Here is a 26,707-nt window from a genome sequence, read left to right as displayed (position 1 = left end):
GTAGGGGACAGATGACACAGGACTCATCGGGCACTGGTAACACTTCTCCCCAGATAGGTCTGGGAAAGCGTCAGGAGAGAACTGGTAAGTACCTGCTCCCATGGGAGTGAATGGAAAGCTCTGGGAGTTGCTTGGGTCCTTGTGCAACTAGCATTTAGCCACTTGCTAAAAAGCAATTGAGAAGCAAGGGTGGTGGGTGCGGTTGTAAGTTTGAAATGTGGGCTCCAGGGTAAATGTTGTATGCGCCCTCCTTGGGTCATGTCTTGCTTCCTAACTCACAGTCACTGGGGATGCAGGGACGTGCATCTGTCAGTTTGGGAGGGAGATCGGGCTTGGAAGACAGGAGCTCTCAACTCAGTTCCTCTCAAACGAGGACGTGGTGAAGTGGAAAAGGACCAACCCGCCTTGCATTTGTACAAGACTTTAGGACGTACCAGACAAATACTCTTCTGTTCAGCATCCCGTTAAATTCTTTTTAAAAAAAAGTATATATTTTCATTGATTTCAGAGAGGAAGGGAGAGGGAGAGAGAGATAGAAACATCAGTGATGAGAGAGAATCATTGACCGGCTGCCTCCTGCACCCCCCAGTCTGGGGAAGGAGCCCATAACCTGGGCATGTGCCCTGACCAGGAATTGAACTGTGACCTCCTGGTTCACAGGCTGACGTTCAACCACGGAGCCCCACCAGCCCGGCTGATTAAATTCTTAAGAAACTCCTAGGTTAGTTAAGACGATCCCCATTTTTTTAGATGGAAAACTATAGATTTGGAGAAGTTAATTTATCCAAGTTCCACCATCCAGTAAGTGCTGGAGCTAGTACCTGAACCCCGGTCTCCTGAGAGCCACACCTTGTGCCACAGCTATGGCAGGAAAACAGAAGCAAAGCGAGAAAAACACTTTATGGAGGAAGCTGGAATACTGGACACCAGGAGCTCCGAGGGCAGTCCACTGTGGACTGTGGCTAAGGAGTGGGTAAGGGACAAGAGTTTTACATAAACCACTCTGGTTTGGAATCATCAATTTAGTGGCCTGGCTTTGATCCCAGCCTCCAGACTCTGGGTCCCCCTGCTCTAGGCAACACCTCTTGAGAGTCTCAAGCTCACTCCTCTAAAGGCAGAGGTCACAGAGGAGGGATCAGAAGGATCCTACAAACTCCGTGTTCTGTCTACCATTCTCTACCATTCCCTTTTCTTTCCTGCAGGGTCCCCATGAAACAGCAGATGTAAAATAATCAGGGCCCTAGCCGGTTTGGCTCAGTGGATAGGGTGTTGGCCTTTGGACCAAAGGGTCCTGGGTTCCATTCCAGTCAAGAGCATCTACAGGCTCCTCCTCGGCCAGGGGTCCTGGTCAGGGCTCATGCAAGAGGCAACCAATTGATATGTTTCTCTCACGTTGATGTTTCTCTCTGTCTTTGCCTCTCTTTTCCACTCTCCCTAAAAATCAATGGAAAAACATACTTGGGTGAGGATTAATAATAAAAAAATAAAATCGTCAGGAATGCCCAGACTGACTCCCCACTCCCTCCCCAGGGGTTCTTTCTGTAATCCCCTCCACCTGAGGGCTACCCAAAGTGGTTTCTCAGGTGGATGGGCCAGGGCCACCTGTGGTCACATTCCCCTCAGTCCTTGCCAGGGGCAGTGTTACACTGCTTGATAATTCTCTGCTCCAGGCGCACCCCACCCCACCCTTCCAGTTGAGCTGAGCTATAAGCAAGCAATTGAGCACTCAAGCTTAGCCCAGCTATCAATCAACAAACTTCCAGTTAGTTCTCTCCACAAGGAACAACAGTAATAAATGAGGCAAGAAAGCAAAGCCACAACCTGAAATAAAAGCAATGTATTTCTCCATCTGGTCTACCCACTGCTGCCATCAGTCACTCTGAACATAGATGTGCAGGCTGCTGCCAAGGCCCATTAGTTCTTAGCTCATCGTCCCTATTACTTTGTTCAGGAATTCCACTATCAGCAACCCCAGCTTCCAACTCCCCCATGTCCTTCCTCCACCATCACATCAAGGCATCAGATAAATAGAAAGAAGCTTGTCTTCATAAAATGTGTGAGGACCTTTGTCTCATAAAAATGGCTGTGAGGAAAGAATCATTTGTTTCATTCTACTGTGCTCCCTTTGATTTACGATTATTAAACAACTAGAGGCCCAGTGCACAAATTCGTGCACGGTGGGGTCCCTCGGCCTGCCCAGCGATCAGGCCGATTGGGGCAATCGGGGAGGGACCACGGGAGGTTGGCTGTGGGAGCACACTGACCACCAGCGGGCAGCTCCTGCATTGAGCATCTGCCCCCTGGTGGTCAGTGTGTCATCATAGGGCCCAGTCAACCTATCATAATGGTTGCTTAGGTTTTTATATATATAGATTAACATCCACGGCTTGAGATGCCTAGGGTGTTTGGTGGAGAATTGGATCTACTTTCCCATCCTTTTTTTTTTTTTTTTAAAAAAAACTCCTTTGACTGGAGAGGCCTCTATGTATGGTGAAATTTCTAACCAGATAGAATATCAAGCAGGTGCCGTCTCTTTAAGCACCAACTACACTGGCTGAAGGGATTGGACATGGGTCAGTAGTGTGTGTGTGCCCCATGAAAGGCCAGTCAATAGCTTGCACATGTTAAAATATAGAAGACATTCTTATCATCTAGCACTCAATTAGGCAATGTTAAAAAATGGTCACCTGACTTAGTCTATGTGAAATGCTCTAAGATAGTACATAGCTTAGAATTTTTTTTTTTTTTTTTTTTTACTTCTTGAAGGGTTAAACAACATGTTTTCTTTCTTTCTTTTGGATGTTATGGATGTCAATGGCATTTTATTTTATTTTTCACCCATCTTCCACCCTCCTCCCCTTTGACAACCATCAGCTTGTTCTCTGTATCTAAGGGTCTGTTTTTGGGTTTTTCTCTCATTAAAAAAAAAAAAGATTCCACATATAAGTGAAATCATACTTGTCTTTCTGTCTGACTTATTTCACTTAGCATAATACCCTCTAAGTCCATCCATGTTGTCACAAATGACTAAGATTTTATTCTTTTTGATTGCTGAGTAATATTCTATTGTGTGTACATCTATACTCACACACATCCTATATAATAAAAGCCTAATATTCCAAGTGTCCAGTTGTCTGGTTGGCCTTTCAAACAATCAAAGTGTAATATGCTAATGATATGCTATGGCCGCTCAACTGCTTGCTATGACGTGCACTGACCACCAGGGGGAAGACGCTCCGACCTGGAGGTTAGCTTGCTGCTGGAGTCCAGCTGATCCGGACTGAGCGAGATTGGTGGGACACACCCTGGAGCCCTCCTGTGTCCCCTCCCTGGCCCCGATCGTGCACTGGTGGGGTCCCTTGGCCTGGCCTGTGCCCTCTCACAATCTGGGACCCCTCAGAGGATGTCAGAGAGCTGGTTTTGGCTCGATCCTGCAGGCCAGGCCAAGGGACCCCACTGGTGCATGAATTCATGCACCAGGCCTCTAGTCTTCCTATAAGATTATATATTTCATGTGTACAATTCTATAATACATGATCTGTATATTGCTGTGTGCCCACCACCCAAAGTCACATCTTCTTTATCCATTCATATTGGTGAACTCAGGTTGCTTCCATCTCCTGGCCCTGGCAATTGTAAATAATGCTGCAATGAACATAAGGGTGCATATGTCTTTTTGAATTAGTGTTCTTGTTTTCTTTGAATAAATTCCCAGAAGTACAATTGCTAGGTCTACGGCAGCTCTGTTTTTCAATTTTTAAAAATATGTTTTTATTGATTTTAGAGAGAGAGGAAGGGAGAGAATGACTGAGAAACATGGTTGTGAGAAACACCTTCTGGCTGCCTCCCACACGCCCCCTACTGGGGATCTGGCAGCAACCTGGGCACCTGCCCTGACCAGGAATCAAACCAGCGACCTCTCTTGGTGCACGGAGGACACTCAACCAACTGTGCCACACAGGATAGGGCTCTACTTTTAATTTGTTGAGGAACCTCCATACAGATTTCCATAGTGGCTGCACCAACTTTCAATCCCACCAACAGTGCACGTGGGTTCCCTTTCCTCCACATCCTTGGCCAACACTTGTTGATTTTTTTGATGACAGCCGTTCTGACAGGTGTGCGATGGCATGTTCACTTCCTTGATGTCCTCAGCTCATAAAGTTGACTTGTGAACCTCGTGAATCTGACCATGAAGTTAAACACTAGTGAAATGCCGGGAGAGGGTTGTTTCCCTCGTGTATTTTAGCATCCTCCAGGCAGAACTGATAAATATTCAGCAAGCGATTAGTGGGTGCATCCCCAGTGCGTCTTTTGCATATGCATGCCAGCTATCCTTTCACAAGCACTTTCACTTGGTAATTTACTAATGTACTGGCTGCACTCCACACCTGCCATTACTGAAGTAATTAGCTTAGTATGCAAACGATTTCTAAATTAAAGTTCTGGACTGGTAAAATCAAGAAAGCCTGATGATCAACGCTGTAACTGTGGCAGACGACAAGTAAGGGGATAGATAGGAACAAGTCCTTTCGCTAACCTACGTGCAAACCAGAAGGCTATACGAGGCGCAGGTGAAATATAGGGCCACGACTGGAGACGAGTGAAAGGGTCAACATTCAATGATTTTGTTTTTATTAAATGTATTGGGGCGACTTTGATTAATAAGATTATATAGGCTTCAAGTATACAATTCTAGGATACACGATCTGTTTATTGCATTGTGTGCACACCACCCAAAGTCAAATCATCTTCAGTCCTCATATATTTGGCCCCTTTACGCTTTACTACCCCTCACCTCCCTTTCCTCTGGTAGCCACCATGCAGTTGTCTGTGTCTCTGAGTTTGTTTTATAGCCCACACGAGTGAAATTTAGAATCGCTCCCTTTCTCCCGCCATCCATATATAAACAGCGAGAAGGTGTGGGGGAAAGGCATTTTAAGGCACACACAATTAGAGTAGTGTTAGCCAGGCAAACTTCAAATTGATACAAGTTGGTAAAAGGGGCGGCGGCGGTGCGTAGGAAGCTGGGCAAAGGTGGGAGCAGGTCCGACCAGGCGGGCGGCGCTGGCGGCCCATCCTGGGACCCAAGGCTCCTCTCGGCCTCGCACGGGCAGCGCAGGCCTCCCACCTGGAGAGGAGAAAAGAGAAGCGGGGAGGACGAGAGGAGCTGGGGGGAGCGAGTGGGGATGGGAGGAGGGAGACGGGAGAAGAGCTAGAGGAGCGGAAGCAGAGGAGGGAGGAGAGGCGGGCAGAGGAAGGGGAGGAAAAGGGAGGAAAAGAAAAAGGCGGCGGAGGAGAACGGGTGCGCCCCGCCCAGCGTCCGCCTCCGCTCCCAAATTCGGACAGGCTCTCCCCGTCCGGTTTCTGGGCTCTCGGAAATCGCGGAGGCTGCAACTGCCCGGCATTCGCGTCCTCGCCGCGCCACTCAGCCCCGCGCGCCCCCGCCCCGCGCGCCCCCGCCCCGCGCGCCCCCGCCCCGCGCGCCCCCGCCCCGCGCGCCCCCGCCCCGCGCGCCCCCGCCCCGCGCGCCCCCGCCCCGCGCGCGGCTCTGGCGTCGGGGCATGCGCAGGGGGCGGCGCCGCTCCGGGCCGCCTCTGCCGCCGGGAGTAAGGAAGCGCGAGAGCCGGGCGCCCGGCTGTCAGTGAGCGTGGGGCCAGCCAGCGAGTGAGCGGCTCCGCTCCCGCTCCGCGCCGCTCCGCCCGACTCTCCCCGGCCGCCGCCGCTGCCGCCGCACCTCCTCACAGCGACCTCCACCGCCGGCCCGCGCCCCTCGCCCGTGGTCGCCCGCGCCCCGCTGCTCCGCCCCCGCCCACCCGGCCCTCCCGGGCTGCTGCTCCCCGGCGGAGGCAAGAGGTGGTTGGGGGGGACCATGGCTGACGTTTTCTCGGCCAACGACTCCACGACGCCTCTGGACGTGGCCAACCGCTTCGCCCGCAAAGGGGCGCTGAGGCAGAAGAACGTGCACGAGGTGAAGGACCACAAATTCATCGCCCGCTTCTTCAAGCAGCCCACCTTCTGCAGCCACTGCACCGACTTCATCTGGTAGGTGCGCTCGGGCGGGGCGCGCGGACCGGCCCCTGGACCCCTCTCGCGGCGCCCACGGCCGGGGGGCCAGTCCCTCCCCGGTAGTCCGGGATCCTTTCGCCCCGGGGACCCTGCTCACGCCCCCAGCCCGGGTTCCAGGGGTGCGCACTCCAGGGCTGACTCGCTCGGGGAACTTGGAGAGCCGGCGGGAGTCCGAACTCTCGCCTGGAATGAAACGCGCGCGCCCGGCCGCCCGGGCCCCGGCCGCCCACGCGGGCAGGACTCCCGGGGAAGTCATCGCCCGATCACACGCCCCCTGCCGCCGGGGGGCGGCTGGCCGCGCGCGGTAGTGACAGGGATCCCTTCCACGAGCCTAGTGGCCCCGCGGCCCCGGGCGCGCCCGCCTTCGGTGCCGGCGGCGGGGCGGCCGTGCGCCGGGTGTGTGTGAGCCAAGGGGAAAGTGAGAAGCAGGATCCAGAGGGCAGAGTTTGCCGGGGAGCACGCCCGGGAGGAACCGCGGCGGCCGCGGCGACTGCGCCTCGCGGTCCAAGTTGGCGAGCGTGGCGGGGCGCACTCGGGGGCGTGTTATTGTATGTTTCCCAGCGGGCGTGGACTCCACTGGAGCCTTGGGTCGCTGCCTACTGTAGCTTGTATCTGCTGGGCACGGAAAGGTTTTGACTTTGCTGGGCGAGCCCAAAGACAGACGAGGCAGCAAACTGTTGAAAGCTTGCAGTGGGGGAGGGGGGGAGGGGGGGACTCAAACAGCCGGCAAAAGGCCGAGGAACAGAGGGAGTCATTTAAAATAGACCCTGTCAACACCAGATTAGACCCGTAACCCTGTCGATGAGGACAGCAGCCTTATTTAAGAAAAATACTGTAAGGGCTGAAGGTGTCAGAGTGCAGGTAATTTCCAGTGTCCTCAGCTATTCTTAACTCGGGGTGGGGGAGGTGAGGGGTTTGAGAGGCACTGGTAAATGGATGGGCTTCAGGGGCCTCTGAACCCTGTAAAACTAGGTGAAATTGTATGTGCTCTTTAGTGGTGAGATAATTACAGCTTCCTTTTAGACGATTCTTGAAAGATCGGTGACCTTTCCCTCCCCCTCCCTCGCCCCCTTAAAAAAAAAAAAAAGAAACTCAAAAGTTTAGAAAGCTGGAATTAAGGGAACTCCAGCTCTGCAGTTTGGGGAGCTGCAGGTTTTTGTTGGTTTCCCCCCTAGGTTGCCGGACAGCCTGCCCTTTCTGTGGCTTGTGCATGGGTAGCTTCCCAAGGCCCCCAGGTCAGAGCCGTGGCTGGGGTTCCTTAGCTCTGCCCTTTCCAAGGGGTGGACGGAGAGCTGCACCCGGTGACAGTGCCACGGCGTGCGCCCCGCCGCCAGCTGGCTGTATCTTGCTGGCGGCCTGGAGAGCAGGATGGGTGGCTCTGTGTGAATCCATCCCATGTGGGAAAAACATCTCAAAGGGCGAACCCCACAAATGTGGTGCTAAGGTGCTTCGTTTCTCCTTTTCTTTTTAGAAATCTGCTCAAAAGTGCGCTTTTATGAAAAGCACAGCCACCTCTATGAATGATTTCCATTGTGTAGTCAGCCTACGAAGCAATTGCTCTCAAAGGAGTAGGTAATTGTAGATAAGGCCATTTAAAATAAGTTCTTGGAGCATCAGGGGAAAGAGGATATTTAATGCAAAATCCCCTTAAAAGGGAACAGCCAGGCTGCTGGTGACTTCTGCAGGATAGGTAGGCAAGTTAGGAAAGGGTCTACACATACATACCCAGGCTAGCAACTGTTTTTCCACTACCACCAGCTGCCCTGGAGAATTAGCCTCTGGTGACCTGATGTGGGAGTCAGGTCACCAGGTCTAAGGTGAAGTGGAAAATGAAGGTCAACCTCTGTTCTCCGCCCCCACCCCACCCCGGAACCCCAGCAATGTTTCCCCACTCAGCTGTAAAGCTGCCGCGTGGAGGTTGCAGGATAATGATCACCAGGCTTGTCTAGCCCTGGTTTTCATTTTTCAGTGTTTCTCTGGGTCCTCGATTTGAGTTTTATTTAAATCTTCAAGCACTGGTAACTTAAACTAAGTGTTTGGGTTTCAGGTATTTTGTGTGTGTGTGTGTGGGGGGGGTATGACTAAGTTAATTATAAAAATATATGATGTGTTTTGTAAATGTAAAAAGCTAAGTAAAGCAAGAGATTAGGACCAATCACCTTCTGAAAAAAAATTCAGTTCATCCTAGTTGGAACCCTGTTGGTAATTTAATGCCCATGTCAAGGTTCTCCACTTGGGGAGTGAATTCTTTACAAAAAACAGCATAGCCTCCATATGTGTTTCAAATGCTCTTGGTTCTTAGTAAAAATTAGATCATAATGTTAAGTGCAGACAGTAGGAATGCTTTGTAAGACCTGGCTCCTTTAAGCTAACATTTAATAAAAGAGTGATGCTGTTTGGTAATTTCTAGACAAATAATATTTTAAACAAGTTCATAACAAATGAAGAAACCACTTTTTAGCTGTCTTTAGGGAGAAAAAAATTTTTCCAGTTGGTCTTTAGGGACCAAATTAAGGCACTTTGACTTTTTTTTTTTTCCTTCATCATAAGGTCCTTTTATGTTACTTGAATGTTGTGGCCAACTGCTTTGAATGTACAATTATGTGCTTGTCTTGAAATTTAAGTGTTGGTAACAGTGTAAAATTTTGGAGAGAATCTGGATACATGGGAATAGTCCAGTGAGCCCTGAGAGGCCAGAGAGATTTTTTTCCAAGTTGAATTTACGCAGTCCTTTGAGCTGTGTAGGCATGTTTTCCCAAGTAAATCATTGGGTTTTATGTACATACCTTTAACGCTGTAGAATACTTTGTCACATAACTGGCTTAAAATATGGCGTCCAACACAAGATATGTTAAGCTATTTTGTTCTTGTTTCTGTTTTTCAGGGGGTTTGGGAAACAAGGTTTCCAGTGCCAAGGTAAGCTGCCATGTTTTCTTTTCTTTTCAAGTACAACGTGAAATTGGCATTCCAAACAGGGACTGTATTTTCTTTGTCATCCAAAAAATGTTATTTAGATATATTCAAAATATGAGGGCTGGACATGTGGGCCTTAAATAAGCATCATGCAGTGTTGCCTAGTAGTCTACATATAGAGCTGCCTTTTTCTCATTGAAAAAAAAACACACACACACCACCAAAACCTTCCTGTAATTTTATCGTTCGCCAAGAACATTCTTGTCAGAAACTGCTGTCTTTGTGTGGGTGTTCAGAAAAAAAAAAAGAAAAATGGAAATCGCTTTGTAATCCTGTGGCCTTTCTTGTTCTTCATCCGTTTTTGTTCATCTCTTACCCATGCATTGAGTTGGACTCCTAATTTTAGGGCACACATTATACTAGGAAGTTGTTTGTTATTTGATTAGTGATAGTCACCTGGAACAAAGTTTGCAGGTTAAAGTTGGGTAGATGATTGGATCATGACTGTGTGCTGTGACACATGGCACGTTTTTCCTTCAGCTTAAATCTGTGACAATATATGATACTGTCCATTACAGAAAGAAATCTCTGATTTCACACATGTAAAATATATAACTTTTTAATCTCTCCATTCTATTTGTTTATGTGTTGGTTTTTTTTTAAAGCATTTTGTAGTTTGTGAAGGCATCCCAGGTTTTATTAGCCTACCTTCTGGCTCTCCTGCTCACTGTCTATATTATGTTTATTTAGTGCTGGTTACATTTCCCATCTGGGCATAGGTTTATTATTAGGGCAAGTGGAAAGTACATTCTAGCCTGGAAAATATTATCCTAACACTGTGTAATATTTAGTGCAGGAGAGAGAAGACCAGATTTTCTGTATCTTTACAAAAAGTTGTGCTAGTAAATTGAATTACATTTAAAACCTTCTGCAAATTGGTGAACTTTTTTTTTTTTTTTTTTATATGCAGGGTAGGGCAAAAGTAGGTTCACAGTTGTAAGTACAGGAAACAGTTTATTCTTGTATTATTAAGTATTGTATTTTCCATACAAGTAACTGTAAGTCTACTTGTGCCTCAGCCTGTGCATTTTCTAAAGATTTTAGGTGTGGGTATTTTATGGTGTGGTTAATACTTGACCTTTCTTCAAACCCCTGTGCTTAAAACCCCTATCAAATAAATCCTTTTGAGAGTTACATTAGGAAATCAAGGGATATTCCTTTAAAAAAAGAGACTAAAGAGAAAGATGTGTTGCGCCAGTATCTTCATAAAAGATGAAGGTGTAACTCTTTCCATCTCCCAAGTGGTGGACCTGAGCTTCTGAGGCAGTGCTTGGGCCCACACTGGAACATGATGTTAGGAAGCTTAAAGATGTGAACGTGAGCTAAGGTGGATCACATCGGTTATTGCTGGTAATGTGTTTGGGTGGGGACCTATGGAAACCTGTAAGAAAAAAAAGTATTTACTAAGTTTTCTAAATAATAACTAGTAGAAAGTGGGTATGTTATTTTAAAAACTATGATTTTCTTCATATAAAGAACTCTGGGTCAAGTTGGTCCCTTTTAGACTTGCTCTTCGGAGCAGATTTTATTGGTAAAATCAAAGAATGGCTGCATTATTGGGCCACAATGGGGAACCTGAGTTTCCTCCCCTCACAGAGGATCTGTTGAACTTTTGGTGACTTAGCAGATTCATAGTCTCAGCATAACTCCCTTTAACCCGAATTATGATAGTGATAGTCACAAAAATTGTGAACACGTTATAAAAATAAAATTGTATTCTTTTCTCCCTTTCCACCCTCAGTGACAACTTCCGTTTAAGACAACCATTCATTTAGTGTTTTAAAAAGTGATCAAATTTTTAATCATTCTGCAACTTAGTTTTTTCACTCAGCAGTATATGGTGGATACCCTTCCATGTCAATATATCAGTTCTACCTTACTCTGTGTAGTGATTGTATGTGAGATATAATCAGGTTTACTCACCTATATCTCTCTTGATGGGTATTTTAATTGTTTCTACGTTCTTAACAGTACAAATATTGTTGTTGATAATATCCTTGGATACTTGTGTAGGTATTTCTACAATAGATACATAGAAGAGTGTGTATATACATCTAAAAATTAAAAAAAACGTTTTATTGATTTCAGAGAGAGAAAGGGAGAGGGAGAGAAGGATAGAACATCAATGATGAGAAAGCATCATCGATTGGCTACCTTCTGCACACCCCCTACTGGGGATCAAGCCCACAACTCAGACATGTGCCCTGACTGGGAATTGAACCCGGTGACCTCTTGGGTGATGCATGGGTCAACATTCAACCACTGAGCCACACCAGCCGGGCATGGGAAGCACTTTTGAATCTTGAGCCTTTTCCCTATTAAGATTATACCAAACATTGTACTTACCTGTGTCTCTCCCTGAAACTCTGCATTTTTTAGGAGTTAAGGGTTAAAAGCAGCCTTTGCTGAGGACATTCCATTGTGAAGGCCTGCTTCGGGGTAGCTGTTTCCATCAGCTCACCTGAGCAGGGTGGTGTTTTATATTCCTCCTCTAAGAATGAAATGAGATGTTCGAGGGAAGAGGAAGAATAAAGAATGAGTCCCCCTTGGCCACACAAGGTGAGGAATTCCAGAAAATCAAGCCAGTGAAAGGGAGGGTGACCTTTAACAGAACGGGGATTGAGTTGGCAGCTTTTCAGAAAAGAATGTCTAGTTATTCTAATCAGAATGCAGGGTCTGAGAGCCAAGAAGTGCAGGCACCAAGTGCCAGGAGATAGGAATGGGCTGAGGTCCAAGTTGGGTGGAACATGAGGTTGGCCCCTTTAACAGAGCATTTGTCCTTCCTATATATGGGGTTGGCCACCTCTGAACTCAAATAGGCCATTGATTTTTAAAATTGATCCCAATATTTTTTTTTCATTTTCAATTACAGTTGACATTCAATGTTTTATTTGTTTCACGTGTACTGCATGGTGGTTAGACATTTGTGTAATTTACAAAGTGATTCTGACCCCCCCCCCCCATAAGTCTGGTACCCACCTGATGTCAGGATTTTCCATCCTTCATCTTCAAAACATGGGTCAGCCTCTTGGCACCGCACTTTTCATTGGTTACCCCGGATTAGAAGCTGTGCTAACCATAGATGAACTCTTGGGGTTATCTATAGAGTGCCAAAAAGACAGGCCCATGGAAGAGTGAGTGTAATTTGAACGTTTTACACTGAGGTCAGATCAAAGCATTCAGATTTGAAGATGAAATTGTCAATAATACCTAAAATATGGAAAACTGTGGTGGTGGTGGGCAGTTAAAATTGCTTTTCGCCCTGGCCCATTTGGCTAGGTTGGTTGGAGCATCATCTCATGCATCAAAAGGTTGTTCGTTCAATTCCTAGTCAGGGCATATGATCAGGTTTTGGGCTCAATCCCCAGTAGAGGCCATACGGGAAGCAGCCAATGGATGTTGCACTCTCACATCAATGTTTCTCTCTTACCTTCTCCTTTTCTCTCTCTCTCTCTCTCTCAAAATCAATAAAAAATCTAAAAGAAACACAAAAATCCCTCTGCTTTTCTTTTCAATAGTTCCCCCCCCCACCCCCACAAAGATGCATTAATACTTGCTAGAAATGGGACACATGGGCAAAACTAGTGTTGGGTATTTCCATTTGATGCTATATACTTGTCGTGAAATGATTTCTGATGCATGGCTTTCGGAATTGTACTTAGTACATTAAGTGAAAGTGTTTTATTGTTTTAGTCACACATCCCCACCCATAAGCTGATGTAGCATATGAGTGCTTATTCTTCCTACGAGGCAGTAGAAACCTAATAAATATGCATATTTTTGAGGATGAATCTGACATTCCAGTTTCCTTTTCTAATTTTTTGATGAAATGATTTACTGCCCTCTGAGTGTTTCACCCTCCCGGGATGCTGTTATTCAAATTTAAATTTTTTAGGCACCTTCACCCTTCCCTTGCTCACTCATTTTCCTTCTGAGGATTCAGATTTCAAGCCGGCATTCATTTCAGAGCTTCCCTCTCAGCTGCAGGCCATCTCCTGGTCTCCTTAGTGGGAGGTTCTGTCTCTACAGTCCTGCTGCCTTGCTTTTGCAGACTCCTCTCAGGATGCTTCCTTCTCCCCGTCCTCCCAGTCATTCTGAACACATTGCCGTTTCCCAGAAAGTGTTTTCTTTCTCCAGTTCTTTCCCTGCCCTCTTTTTGCCCCTGAAATGTCTGTTTCTCCAGGGAGTCGTGGCCCAGACCTTTCCCGTCCTCTGCCCTCCCTGTCCTAGGCCCCTCACCTTGTGTGGCTTCGTGTCGGTCCCTCCGCCAGCCAGCGAGCAAGGGCCGAGGCTTAGTTCGGTCTCCAGTGTTTAAGGCAGCGCCTGGCGCTCAGTGGACGCCATGTAAACATTAGGAGAGATATGATATGCCGGGAGGATTACAGTGACTTCTGCCTGCCTATTTTTTAAAAATCTAGTTTATGATCCAAAGTTATGTCAACTAGGGTAGATCTTTAGGTGGCTGAGGAAAAACTGCTTTCCAAAGCTAAGTCTACTTATTCAAAACATGGAGCAGAAAACTTTAATTTGTACCTCTAACTAGTTATATGTAATGCTAACCTTACAGCATTAGTACCATAGGAGGAAACCACTTTATGTGCTCTCCTATCTTTAGAGAGGTACCCAAGCGTCAGAAATGAATTGTCACAAATAAAACGAGCATGTTATGGGCCACAGCAGGAGGGGGGAAATGTCCTGGCTTTGGGGGACGGGGAGGGCGGGGGAGGGATGAAAAGCAGCCCCCATCCACGTGTCTGGTGCAGCCACTGAAGGGTCCCGCTTTATTTCGAGATTGCTCATAGCTGAAACCTGGCCCTGCTCCAGAGGCAGTAGCTCAACACGACTGGTTCTGGTTTTCTTCAACAAGAAACGTACCCAAGACGTTTCTGGGCCTTGATGTGAGAGGAATGGACGAGGGCACAGTAAGATGCCGGAGGAGGACAGTTATACCTGCATTACAGCCACTTTAAAAGTTTCATCCGACCGGAAGGAAAGACAGAGTATGGTGAATTAGACGGTGCAATAAGCTGGACCTTCAGGAGTTCTCACATTGTATATAGTTCCGTTCCAGAAGCATCCCATTAAGCAGGGGATGGTATCCCCTCCTTAGAAACGAGCCTGCGGAAGAATCTACCAGGCCGGCGGGTGCGGCCTGGGTTCAGATTCTGACTGTTCTGCAGAAAACATCTTTCAGAGCCAAGTGGAAATTTTTTGGGTGCTTACGCAGCCTGGATTTATATTAAGAGAGGAAAGAATGATGGCGTTAAGGGAAATATGGAACATTTCTTGGTGACAGAGAATTAAGGCTTCCCTGTCCTCGACTGTCTGTCAGAATTTCCATGACACACCCTTTATTTAAGGTCTTGTTTTCTACCAAGCTCTGAAACCTCATGGTCGACTTGAACCCTATCCGTGAACATCTCAGTATTGGCACAGTATTAACAGTAAAATCTAATTGAGATTACTAAGGCTACATTTTTTTTTAAGCCCTCTGTTAAATTATATAAAGTGGAAAATGGTTTCTGGAAATAGATTTCTATCAAAAAAAAAAAAGGATGGAAGGGAATGATTTGATTAATTGTCAGCACAAGATAAGAATTATTTAAGAGGGAGTTCACAAAGTAAGATTGGCTTGAGGGCAGCTCATCTCTGGTGCTTTTACTGGCTATATTTTTTGTCCAATATCTCTAGTTTGGGCATTTGGGGAAATACCAGCTCCATCGATAATTTTCAGGGTGACCCCAGTAGGCACTCAGGAGATAAATCATGAGGGTAGAAATACAGGACGGGAAGGTGTTACAAGTTTAGCTCCAACTTGGACAAACCTGTATGAGAAAGGGATAAGAGGAGAGTCCAGGTACCAGCTGAATCCCGAGAGCCAAATTCTGTTTCAGAGCCGCTCGAACTCCGGCCAGCATCAGTGACCCTGTGGGTGAGACCGTGAGTGTTTAGAGATGTGTATAGTAGCTCACGGACAGCAGCGCACAAAGTCCGATGTAGATCATTTCCTGCACTCAGTGTTTCCTGATTGAAACACTAACCATCACCTGTGTGCTTATTCCTAGACACTGTTCTAAGCACAGAATGATTTCAGAGAGGAAGGGAGAAGGAGAGGTAGAAACGTCAATGATGAGAAAGAATCATTGATTGGCTGCCTCCTGCACGCCCCTACTGGGGGTCGAGCCCCCCAACCTGAGCATGTGCCCTGACAGGGAATTGAACCGTGACCTCCTGGTTCACAGGTTGACGCTCAGCCACTGAGCCACACCAGCGGGTATAAGCACTTTTCATTAACACATTTGATCCTCACGATTCTGAAATGGGTAAGCAGTGTTATTATTCCCCATTTTGCAGAGGAGGAAACAGGCACTGAGACACAGAGAAGTTTAGTAACTTGCCCAAGATCACCCAGTCAGGAAATGGCAGAGCTGGGATTCAAACCCAGGCAGCACGGGTCCAGGCTCCATGCTGGTAACCCAAGTGCTCTCTCTCCGTGGCCTCACAGTTCCCCTTGTGTCGGACTTAACCTGCAGCACCACCTCGGTTGTGGAGGTGTGGAAGAATGAAGTAACATTCACTCAACTCGGTCACACTGACGTGCTTACTACCTGTCGTGAGAGATAATGCCAGACATGAGGCCCTCCGTGGTATCTGTTGTGCCAGACACTACAGGGCCTGGGACAGTCTGGTGTCAGGGAGCGTAGAGTGGAACAGCCCCGATGAAACAACTCATTGTTGTCTAAGTCTGAATGAAATAGTGTTGAAGCATGCGAGGAGGAGGAGGATGTTTTCTGGGCTCCTTAGGCGGTGGCTTTGAATTGGGCTCTGTAGGATGCATAGAATTCCCTCTGGAGAGGTGTGGGAAGATGTTCTGCTGTAAGAAAAAATAACACAAGAAGTGGAGAGACTGGTACACTCAGGGAGCCCTGTAGACCAGGAGGGAGGCCAGACTCAGATGTTAGTGCCGAGCCCCCAGCAGGAGAGTAGCTTGCAGAAATGGATGTGGAGTCTGTCTTTTTATGTGTACGTCATGCTTCCTTTTCAGAAAAAAAATGTTGCAATTACAGGAGATTAAAGCTTGTATCTCCATGAAAGATCTGTGGTGTTGAAGCTTGGAAAATAACGTCTTGTTTTACAAACCGTGCTGCTTGGACACTAACCCAGGGTCTCTAGGATGACCAAGCTGTTACTGTTGGTTACAGCATCCTGTAGGGAATCCAGGGGTCTTACAGCATGGCTGTTACGAGCGGGGAGGATAGCTCCACTGAGTTACGCTAGGTATGTTCGTATGCCTTCATAAGGGAAATGGTAAAGAAAGAAAACATTTACATATTTAAAACCAGCACTTTCTATTTGAAAAACTCCATCCTGACCCGTTCCCATGTCTGCACTTCTGTTTCATTATTCCTTCCTTCTTCTCTGTGGGCCACACTCAGGAGAATGGTCTAACCCTAATCAGAAAGGATGTGAAGGATGGTGCAGGGGTGCTGCAGAGCGGCCCAGGTTGGGTTCTCACCCGGAGTTCAGACTTGCAGACGAAAAACTCACATAATAGCACTACCGTGATGACATGGACTTGTCGCTTTGCCCCCACTGCAGGGGGGCTGGCGTGGCTGTGCTCGCCCTGCGGGAGCGGACGCCGGGCCCAGCGAAGTAGCCAGCCTGTGGTCACGCGGCTTTGAGCCCCGCTGATGGAGTATGTGTTTCATCGCAGTTGTTTTTTAGCATCGGAAGCCATGCACTTAAGTAGCTCATTCCTTTTAGTCCTATCTTTGCTTTTGTTTTTTCTTCTTCCGTCAGGGTTTCTCATGCAGTATGATTTGTGGTGCTGTTTGTTGTCGTTGGTAAAGCTCTCCTTGATTCAAGTAAGTTAGGCTCACACGTAGGAAGGTTTTCTTTTGGTAGCTTCCATTGGGATGTGTCTTGAACTGAAGTGGCAGTAAATGAGCTTACATTATTTTCCTGTTGAATGTATGCAATGTCACTGCGTAACTATCCGAAAACGTGAACATGGGAGGTAACTCATTTATTGCACCTTGATTCTTAACCACTTACAATGTGGAAAGTAGTTTAAATCATACTTATTTTCTCATATTCTAAACAAAAGGTGCTCTTAAAAATGCAGTTGTAGTCATAAAAAGTTGTGCAAGGATGTTTACCGTTTCATAGGTGGATTATAAAATGCCATGTGGTGAGTCATTTGCCTAATAATAACTTTGAAATCTCCTTTTGAGTAAATCTCGTCCTTTCACATGCTGAGTGTTCTTGATCACTAAAGTGATTTTTGTCGCTCTGGTTTCACATTAGTTACTTTGATCTGAGTGACTCATTAATGTGGAAAACTTCATCGTTCTTCCGTTTTGATTTCATTTTCTCTCTATACCACACCTGTGCCTTTAAAAGTCAAATGATCATTCATTTTAAATAGTTCAAAAGGCGACCCGACTGATGTTTCTTTTTTCTTTTTCCTTTTCCTTTTTAGGTCCAAATTCAGGATTAGGTATAAGGGCTGAGGGATGAATTATCCTTATTTACCCCCCCCCCTCCTTTTTAAAAACAAAATATTTATTTAAAAATGTTTTTATTGATTTTTAGAGAGAGAGGAAGGGAGAGGGAAAAACAGATAGAAACATTGATCGGCTGCCTCCTGCAAGCCCTCTACTGGGGATTGAGCCCGCAACCCCAGGCATGTGCCCTGACTAGGAATCGAATTGGCAACCTCTTTGTTCATGGTTCAATGCTCAACCACTGAGCCACACTGGCTGGGATATTTTTGGTGCTTAATTGCACCATAGCACCTGCTGACAGTGAGCCAAGTCTGTGCCCGTGTGGTACAAATTAACTTGCAAGATTGCATTTTATACAGATGAATTATTGGGCGGGAGCTGGAATAGTTGGTATGCTTAAGACTTGCCTTGTGGTCTTAGAGGAATCTAATAAAATGCTGTGGAAGCATACGTAAGATAAAAGGTAAAGTACTAGAGAACATAGGAGCACTCATGATCGAGGCTCTGGGCTGATTAAATTCTTCAGTCACTATGATAATGAGAGGTGTAATACTGAGGTTTGTTGTAACTTATTTTAAATTTAAAGCATAAACTTGGGTAAAAAAAAGCATGTGTGATAATAAGTTTGATAGGATCATGATCTGAGCAATCAGATGTTTTCCTGGATCATAAATCAGACCACTCCTGTAAAACAATACTGTTGCATTGGAGTAATGCTCTTCTGGGTGGGTCAGCCTGTGGCCACTGTGGCTGCTGGGAGGCTGTCACTATGAGTGTATATTGCTTCCCGTTGTTGGGATCTTACTTACAAGCAGGATAATAGGAATGGAAGCCTATTCTGAAGGTCAGGGGGCTCCTGCCTGGTCTTTTCTGGAGAGATGAGCTAGGAATTCAGAGCTTCAGAGACCTGGAAAGCAGGCTTATGTGGTTCTCAACCTTCCTAATGCCGCAACCTTTTCATGCAGTTCCTCATGTTGTGGTGACCCCCAATTTCATTGTTACAAAGTGAACATAACTAAAGCATAGTGATTAATCATAAAAACAATATGTAATTATATATGTGTTTTCTGATAGTCTTAGGTGACCCCTGTGAAAGGGTCGTTGGACCCCCAAAGGGGTTGTGACCCACAGGTTGAGAACCGCTGTTCTAGACTAAGCATATCAAACTCACGGCCCCACAATGAAATTTTTGCAGCCCAGCCAACATAACGGTATGTAAGAAGCGTTTTCATAAAAGTTTTGTAACTTAATTTTTACACTATCCTGTTATACATAATTATTAATAACAAACTACAACGTTCATTCGCTAATGACTGATTACCATAATCGTGTTGGATTCATTTCCCTTACGCACCTTACGCACAGGCACACCATTTCTCTCCACTAATATTAGCCGCGAATATTTTAGCAGCCGATTGCCATGTCATTAGTCTTGGACTGACTTTTTTGGTGTGCACAGCAGGAAATATTTCACTTTTGGAGAACAAGAAAAATAGGTTTATTTGCCTTATGCTTCTTCATTTGTGCAGTTATTCAGTGTCTGGTAAGTTAATGTTCAAGTTAAGAATATTAATATTTATTAAAATGTTCTATTATTTTATGTTAACAATGACTCATTTATTTCAGCCCTTTGTATTAACATGTCTCTATAGAAATAAACCTGTTTCTATGAAAATTGTAGCTTTTGTTTTTTTGTAGCCCACATACACTTAAACCTTGTGTATTTGGCCCGTGTTAGCCTTTGAGTTTGACATGCTTGTTCTAGGCTATTGGCGTTCCATAGCATTTTGTGCGATGATGGGGATGTTTTCTAATCTGCACTATCTAATATGGCAGCCACTAGCACTGTCTGGCTATTAAGCACTTGAATTGTGAAACTGAATTTTTGTGGTTTTTTAAAAATAAAGTTTAAAGTTCAGTGGCCACACGTGGCAAGTGGCTACCACATTGGAGAGTTCAACTTTAGAGCATCCTTAGGGAGTAAAATTGGGTCATGCTTTCCTTGTAAAATAAAATGGATGTCTAAAACCACACAAAAAAATGCATGGTTTAATGAATTATTCTAAAGCTAACATCCCTGTAACCACTTACTCCAGTCGAGTAGTAGAAATGGGTCAAGTTTTCCGTCAGCCTTGTCTGTTCCTCCAAAGTCATTGTTGAGACTTTTAGACTCATCAGTTCTGTGCAATTTCTTTTAGTTTCATCATCCAAGTGGCTATGCGTAGACACGATAATCTTGTACATTTAAAAATAATTGCAAGTGTCCTTGAATCTTGCAATCTACAATTTCTTCCTCCATCCCTTCTTTCCCTTATTACCTATCTGGGAGAGGACCTGGGCTAAGCCCAGTAGAGCTTCCTGGGGCATTTTGCTGATGGCACACTCCTGGAGCTGGGCACCATATTCCAAATTGGCAGCTGGGTCTTGAGGTTTGACGGATTGGTCTTAGGTTCTGTCTGGGTCGGATAGTTTTTTAAAAAAATGTATCTTTATTGATTTCAGAGAGGAAGGGAGAAGGGAGAGAGAAATAGAAACATCAATGATGAGAGAATCATTGATAAGCTGCCTCCTGCACGCCCCCTATTGGGGATCGAGCCTGCAACCCAGGCATGTGCCCTTGACTGGAATTGAACCCAGGACCTTTCAGTCCACAGGCCGGTGTTCTATCCACTGAGCCAGATCAGCTAGGGCTGGGTCAGATAGTTTTTGAGATGCCTTTATAACTTCACATACTTGTTGGTTACATGTATGTCAGTGTGGAAAGAACACCAATGGAGTGTTTTCCATCAAAGGAAGTATCTGATTGAGAACAGTTGACCTGGTTAAATTGGCTTATGCTAAATTTTGCAGTATACAGTCTGCAACATGAACACTTCTGTGTATTACATGTAGAAAACGAGGTCTTTCTAAATGTGTGGTGTTCATAATACTTGTATGTGCATTTTAGTTTTTAGTAAGTACTTCTGTGAGCAAGAGGGGTGGGTGTGGGTATGGGTGTGGGTGTGTGTCTGCCTGTTGGGGGTGGTGGAAAGAATTGCTAATTGAGTTGTAATATAGTCCTTTGCCTGTCTAAACCTCACCCACATGGCTCTACGTACCCTCTTCTCTTGTTCTTGGTCTTTTAATTTCCAACACAGGGCCCACTTGGGCTTCAGAGTTATTTCTGTGCACTGGAATATCTAGGGGCAAAGAGAATAAGCCTGTGAAAAGTGAACTTGGTGTGTTCTTATTTGAAGAAGCAGATGGGTAAACAACTCTTGGACCTTCTGTGTACAGAACCTTACACAAGTTACTGATGTGGAGGAGGAAAGGTTTCTTAAGAATTAGAGGGCCGGTTCACTCTCATCGGGGAGTTTAAAATATAACTGGATAAGTATGACTAAGACACTCAAGAGTTCTTTTATTTAAAAATATCAACCTGCATAAGTGTAAGTGTAAAAAAAAAGTCAAAAGAGACCTTTCTCTGTGGCAAATAAGCACTAGATGGGAAGTGAGCTAATCTGGCGTTGAATCCAGGTTAGGCCTCTGTCCACTTTGTAACGGGGGAGCTGGGCTCTGTTAAGGGTAGTAAACGTGACGTTCTTGACAATTGCTGTGGCAGACAACACTAATTAATGTGGTCCTTTTTCAACTCCAGAATCCTTCCTAACTCAGTGCTCCAGAAGCCCATGGCACATCCCTTGGCTGGAATGGACAGGGAAGACCAACTCTACTTGTCTTCCCTGGTTTCCAAGATCCCTCTCCTAGCTCTTGTTTCCCAAGGACGGACATAGTTGGAAGTGCTCAATCTCCCTGCTACTCAGTTTTTATATATTTCTCCCTCTCCTTTTACTACTTCCACAGAAGCATCATATCTTGGAAAAACAACCTATGGTACTGAATTTTTTTTTTCTTTTAAAAATATTATCATGAAATATTGAAACTTTCATGCAAAACAAACCATCAGTTGCTGGGAATTGGCTGTAAGCCAGTAATGGAGTTGGTTTAGGATGAAAACACACACACACACACACACACACACACACACACACACACACCCTGTCCATGCCTGGATGTTGTTTTTCTTTTTGAGCAGCATGTAAAATGTTCGATTTTCCTGACTTCCGCTGAGTCCAAGACAATGTTTTTTACTCTCCAATTTATGTGAATTCCTTATAGTCGAAATCCGGTATTTGAGTCATGTTTTGGTTTCGTGGCGTTTTACAGAGCTCTGGTGACCCAAGTAATCACTCCTGCAGCCCGCCCGTCCCCCCTTTTCTCTCCTAATCTAGAGAGGAAATAAAATACTAGGAGTTGAGCTTTGTGTTTGATCTTGTAGGAACCATAATGAAGGCTGAAATAATGGTACCCTAAGCCCAGCGATGGCTGATGATAGCAGAGTACATAGCGGAGTACAGATTGCTCTATTCAGAAATGCACAGGAGAGGAAATTATGTTGGAAGCAGCCAGCCAGGATGCAATGTTCCTCAAACTGTTTGGGAACAGAGTTAAGGGAGAGGAGAGAAGCTCTGAAGGGTGGGTAGCTGTGATTCTTTTTTTTTTCTTTCTTTCTTTGAAAGCTTGCTTATAATCCTTTGAGCTAGATAGAGCCCCAGCATTACTTGGGGTTTATATACTACAAGCTTTTGCATGCACAAATCCTAGTTGTGAACATTAAAATAATTGTCATTACTGCCTCCCACCCTCTCCTCCTTTCTCCCTTTTTTAAAAAGCTGGCCACTGTGTGAACCTTTAGGTTTTGTGGTTGATGTTGAGGCCCTAAGATCTGCCTATTTGGCTGGCTACCCTCCATCTACCTATAATTATATATATTCAGTGCATATTACCAACCAGGCATGGTGTTAGTTGCTGGGGATAATAATAGTACCTAATGCTTAAATGAATATGTCCTTTGCGTATGGTCCAGTGTTAAGCACTTTGCATATACTAGTATGTCCTGTTTACTCTTCACAACCAAATGAAGACAGGTTATTTTATGGATGAGGCTCAGAGGTTGTTGCCTGAATCATACAACTAAGGGTCTGGGTTAGGTTAGTATTGGAATATCGATCTTGATTATTGATTCAGTTTGTTGATTTTTTGGGAGGGGGAATTTCATCTGAAACATGGTTTTTGAAAGGTAAATTCTTCATGGATTTGTATATTTTTTTTTTAATTTTTTTATTGCTTAAAGTATTACAAAGGGTATTACATATGTGTCCATTTTATCCCCCCGCCCTAGACAGTCCCCCAGCCTCCCCTATCCCCCAGTGGGATTTGTATATTTTTAAAAGCAATTTCCCCCCTTTGACAGCTTGGATCCAGATGTTGTCTTCCCTCCCTGGCGGCCCCCGACACCCATTACACTCAATAAAATGTAGGCACTCTGTCTGCAAGAACACGCTCTTTAATTTCCTGGTTTATATGTTACTGGTATATGGGGATGTTATAATACAAGTGCAGTCAAGCCTCACAAACATTAAATCTGGGAGGTTTCCGAGACACGTGGAATGGGTTTATAATTTAATAAAAAGATTCATTCAGCCCCAACAGCTTACTTGCTGGGAGTGTTCTCTTTTCTGCCCTCACCCGAGGTGGGGAGACACACGGTAACTGTGTGTGTGCTGTGTGCCTACGCTGTCCATCCTTTTGAAACGTTGAGATCAATTATGTTGACTTTATCCAGAGTCGGGAAGGAGTCTGGTTATCACAAACGTGGCTTCTCTTCGAGGTTGCTGTGTGTACTTACCCGTGTTCGTGGTGTGGGCTTCTATTTAGAGAGGCCCCTATTTTATCAGCGTTTGTGAATTCTTGATATTTTAAAGTTTGATAAAGGGGAGACCTGCCAAAAGTGATATCAGATGGTACCGTCGTTTTCCATTTGATAATCAGTTTATTTAAAAATAATTTTATTTAAAAACATTTTATGTCATCTACCACTTCCATAACCCCCAAATAGTTTAAATCAGCTTGGTAAACTTCTGTCCTTCTTCATCTATAGCACTTAATTCTTGCTGTTTTTAAATAATAATAATTTTTATTTTTTTTAAATGGATTTTAGAGAGAGAGGAAGGGAGACAGAGAGAGGTAGAAACATCTTTCCTGCATGTCCCCTACTGCGGATCATGCCCGAATCCTGGACATAGATCCTGACCAGGAATCGAACCGGCTACCTATTAGTGCATGGGACAGCACTCAACCAACTGAGCCATACCAGCCAGGGCCTTAATTCTTTAGTTCAATCTATTCTTTCAGCTCTATTTTTATATCTTTTTATTTCTTATTAATTTGAAATTTGAAGTCATCTTTTACTTAGCTTTTATTTGAATATTAGTGTGACAACTTTGGAGGAGAATTTCAAAAAATGAGGTCTAAAATTTTAGATGGCTATTAAAACATATATATATATCCATCCTACATAATAAAGAGCTAATATGATAATTAGACTGGATGGCAGAATGACCTTCCCGAACGACCGCTGGAACGACCAGTGGGTGGGGCTTTGAGGCAGCGAGGCAGCTAGGGTTTCAAGGGCCGAGGCAGCAGGGGCTGCGACAGCCAAGCCCCTTGCACGAATTTCGTGCATTGGGCCTCTAGTGTGAGTGTGTGTGTGTGTGTGTGTGTGTGTGTATGTATGTATATATACATATACATATATATGTATATGTGTGTATATATGTATGTGTATATATATATATGTATATATATATATGATAGCTATATCTGCCAGGCCTGGTGTCTAGTGCTAGAGCTATAAATAAGCCAAACTGAGACTGTTTATGCCATAATCCCTCCAGTAACAGACCCAGCCACTGATCCAGTAATCATGTGGACCAGCAATGATAGGCCGCTTATGGAATTGGAAAGGAAAGGGCCTCAGGTCTCTGGCTGTGGGTAACAAGGAGGCCTAACTTAGTCTGGGGGTCAGGGAAATCTCACCTAAGGAAGCAACATCTGAATGAGCTCTGAAGGGTGAATAGGCAGCTACCTAGGTGAAGAAGAGAGGAAAAGCCTCTGGGCAAGGCAGACACACGGACATAGGACAAAGGACAAAGCTGTGTGATCTAGGAAGGGATGCAGCCCTGTTCCCGGGTTGAGGAGAGCAGGGCCAGCAGGGGCTGGAGAGGAAGGCAGGGGCCATCTTGCAGGCCTTAGACCATGTTGAAGATTCCTCCGTCATCCATGGAAATCCATGGAAAGGCTTTCAGGAGGGAGGTAGCCTGATCAGGATTTCCTTGGGATCATGCCTGCTGGTACGCGGAGAGCTAATCAGGAGTGGGCAGGAGTGCCTGGGGCAGCTGACTTGATGCTGGTCCTCATTCTAGTGAGAGATTTGGTGCCTGAAACCTAGAGGGGTGGTGGAGGGGCTATTAGGAGGTGAAAGCAGCGGGAGATGGTGAGTAATTGGATGTGGAAGGGGAGGGGCAGGTCAAGGAGCAGGAGGGTGGAGCCCTTCACTGTTGGGTAGCAAGCTAGAGGAAGGACGACTAGGTTTTGGGAAAGAGCACGTGGCTTTGAACCTGTTGAGTGAGAGGTGGCCGAGGTCTCTAGAGCGGGGAACGGGGACTGCCAACTGGATTTGGCGCTGGATGGAAGAGGGGTGGGCCGTCTGAGAGGCATCTGCTCACGGTTGGGATTGATCGACTGGTAAGGATCAGCGTGCCGGGGAGAGGTCACGGGGAGAGGTAAAAGGATGATAGGGCTTATGCCCTCATGTCGTGGCAGAACCCTGACATTCATTGGCTGTGTGGGCAAGAATGAGCCTGCAGAAGAGAGAGGTGGGGGAGGGGTCAACGAGGCAGGAAGCAAACCAGGGGCTGTGGGAGAGGAAAGCAGAGGGAAGAGGCAGACCTGGTGCCCTAGGCAGAGGACGTTTTGGGACAGGAGCTGTGTTCGTGGGCCAGTGGGTTGGAGCTTTATTGTCATGGGGCAAAGAGGAAGGGGAATGGGGACAGTAACTCGCTGAGCAATAATGCCCTGGACCAGCGGTTCTCAACCTGTGGGTCACGACCCCTTTGGCGGTCGAACGACCCTTTCACAGGGGTCGCCTAAGACCATCCTGCATATCAGATATTTACATGACGATTCATAACAGTAGCAACATTACAGTTATGAAGTGGCAACGAAAATAATTTTATGGTTGGGGGTCACCACAACATGAGGAACTGTATTTAAAGGGCCAGAAGGTTGAGAAACACTGCCCGGGACGGTATGAGGACTGTTCAGTGAAATGCATCCGGTTGTTTGTTGGGGTAGTTCTAGCTCCCCAAGCATTGCTGTTAAGTAAGGTTCTGGCATCCTAGAGATGTCCGTCGCTATCAGCCAATCAGGGTAAAAATCCTCACCCTGCTTTCAGTCTTTAGAAAGGGATAAAACTGAGTTTTTTTAAAATTTTTAAATTTTTGTGCATTCAATACCCAGTTCCTTTGTTTGTTTTGTTAATCCTCACCAGAGGATATTCCCCCATTAATTTTTAGAGAGTGGAAGGGAGGGGAGAGATAGAGAGAAAAAGATCGATATGAGAGAGAGAAACAACGACTGGTTGCCTCCCACATGGGGCCCAGGATCCAGCCTGAAAGCAGAGGCACATGCCCTTGGCCAGAATAAAACCCGCAGGCGACCCTTCAGTCCGTGGTCGGACGCTCTGTCCATTGGACCAAACCAGCCAGGGCTACATCCAGTTTTTACTGAGCTGATCTCAGTCGACCTTCTCTCTGCTTGTCTCTTGGGTATTAATACAGAAAGAAACAGCTGGGAAGATAAGCTGTCCTCAGATCATTAATTTGGATGTGACTCAGGGAGGCATCAACCCTAACCATTGCCCCTTGCCTGTGTTTACTCAGCTAGGACATTTGTATGCATCAGTAGGAGGACTGTTGAATTATTTTTTTTTTAGTCACACAGCTGTAATACCTACTCATCGTATCAGAAAAGATAAAATGGATCAGTAGGCAAGCAAACATTTGTCGGTGTTTGGAAGAGATTTTATTAAGCTCGAATATTCTATTAGAGACTCAACTCCATTTTCAAGTATTTTGTTAAAAGGGTCTCAGGGAGATTGCCGGAAAAGGGGTATTTGGAGGTTCATGCGCTCAGACATTAGCTAGATTACAGAATTTTATGTGTAAGTTAAGATGGACTTTAAAACAGCCACGGGGGGAGCGATTTTGGACTCATCT

The 26,707-nt window shown here is 45.5% G+C and overlaps 1 protein-coding gene across 1 annotated transcript in view; it reads left to right on the top strand.

Annotated features, from left to right (window-relative positions):
• The first annotated feature begins 5,564 nt into the window (after positions 1-5,564).
• Positions 5,565-26,707, top strand: part of PRKCA (protein kinase C alpha) — a 282,419-nt gene continuing 261,276 nt past the window's right edge. Inside the window, exons 1-2 of the mRNA XM_081109906.1 lie at positions 5,565-6,045; positions 8,954-8,985. Coding sequence (XP_080966032.1) covers positions 5,873-6,045; positions 8,954-8,985 — 205 coding nt within the window. The 5' untranslated portion in view covers positions 5,565-5,872. The remainder of the gene's footprint in view (positions 6,046-8,953; positions 8,986-26,707) is intronic.

The sequence above is a fragment of the Myotis nattereri genome (genome assembly GCF_964212035.1).
Source record: "Myotis nattereri genome assembly, chromosome: 16".
In the NCBI taxonomy this organism is placed as follows: Eukaryota; Metazoa; Chordata; class Mammalia; order Chiroptera; family Vespertilionidae; genus Myotis; species Myotis nattereri.
The sequence above is the reverse complement of the archived record's forward strand: the minus strand, read 5'-3'. Positions and strand labels throughout refer to the sequence as shown.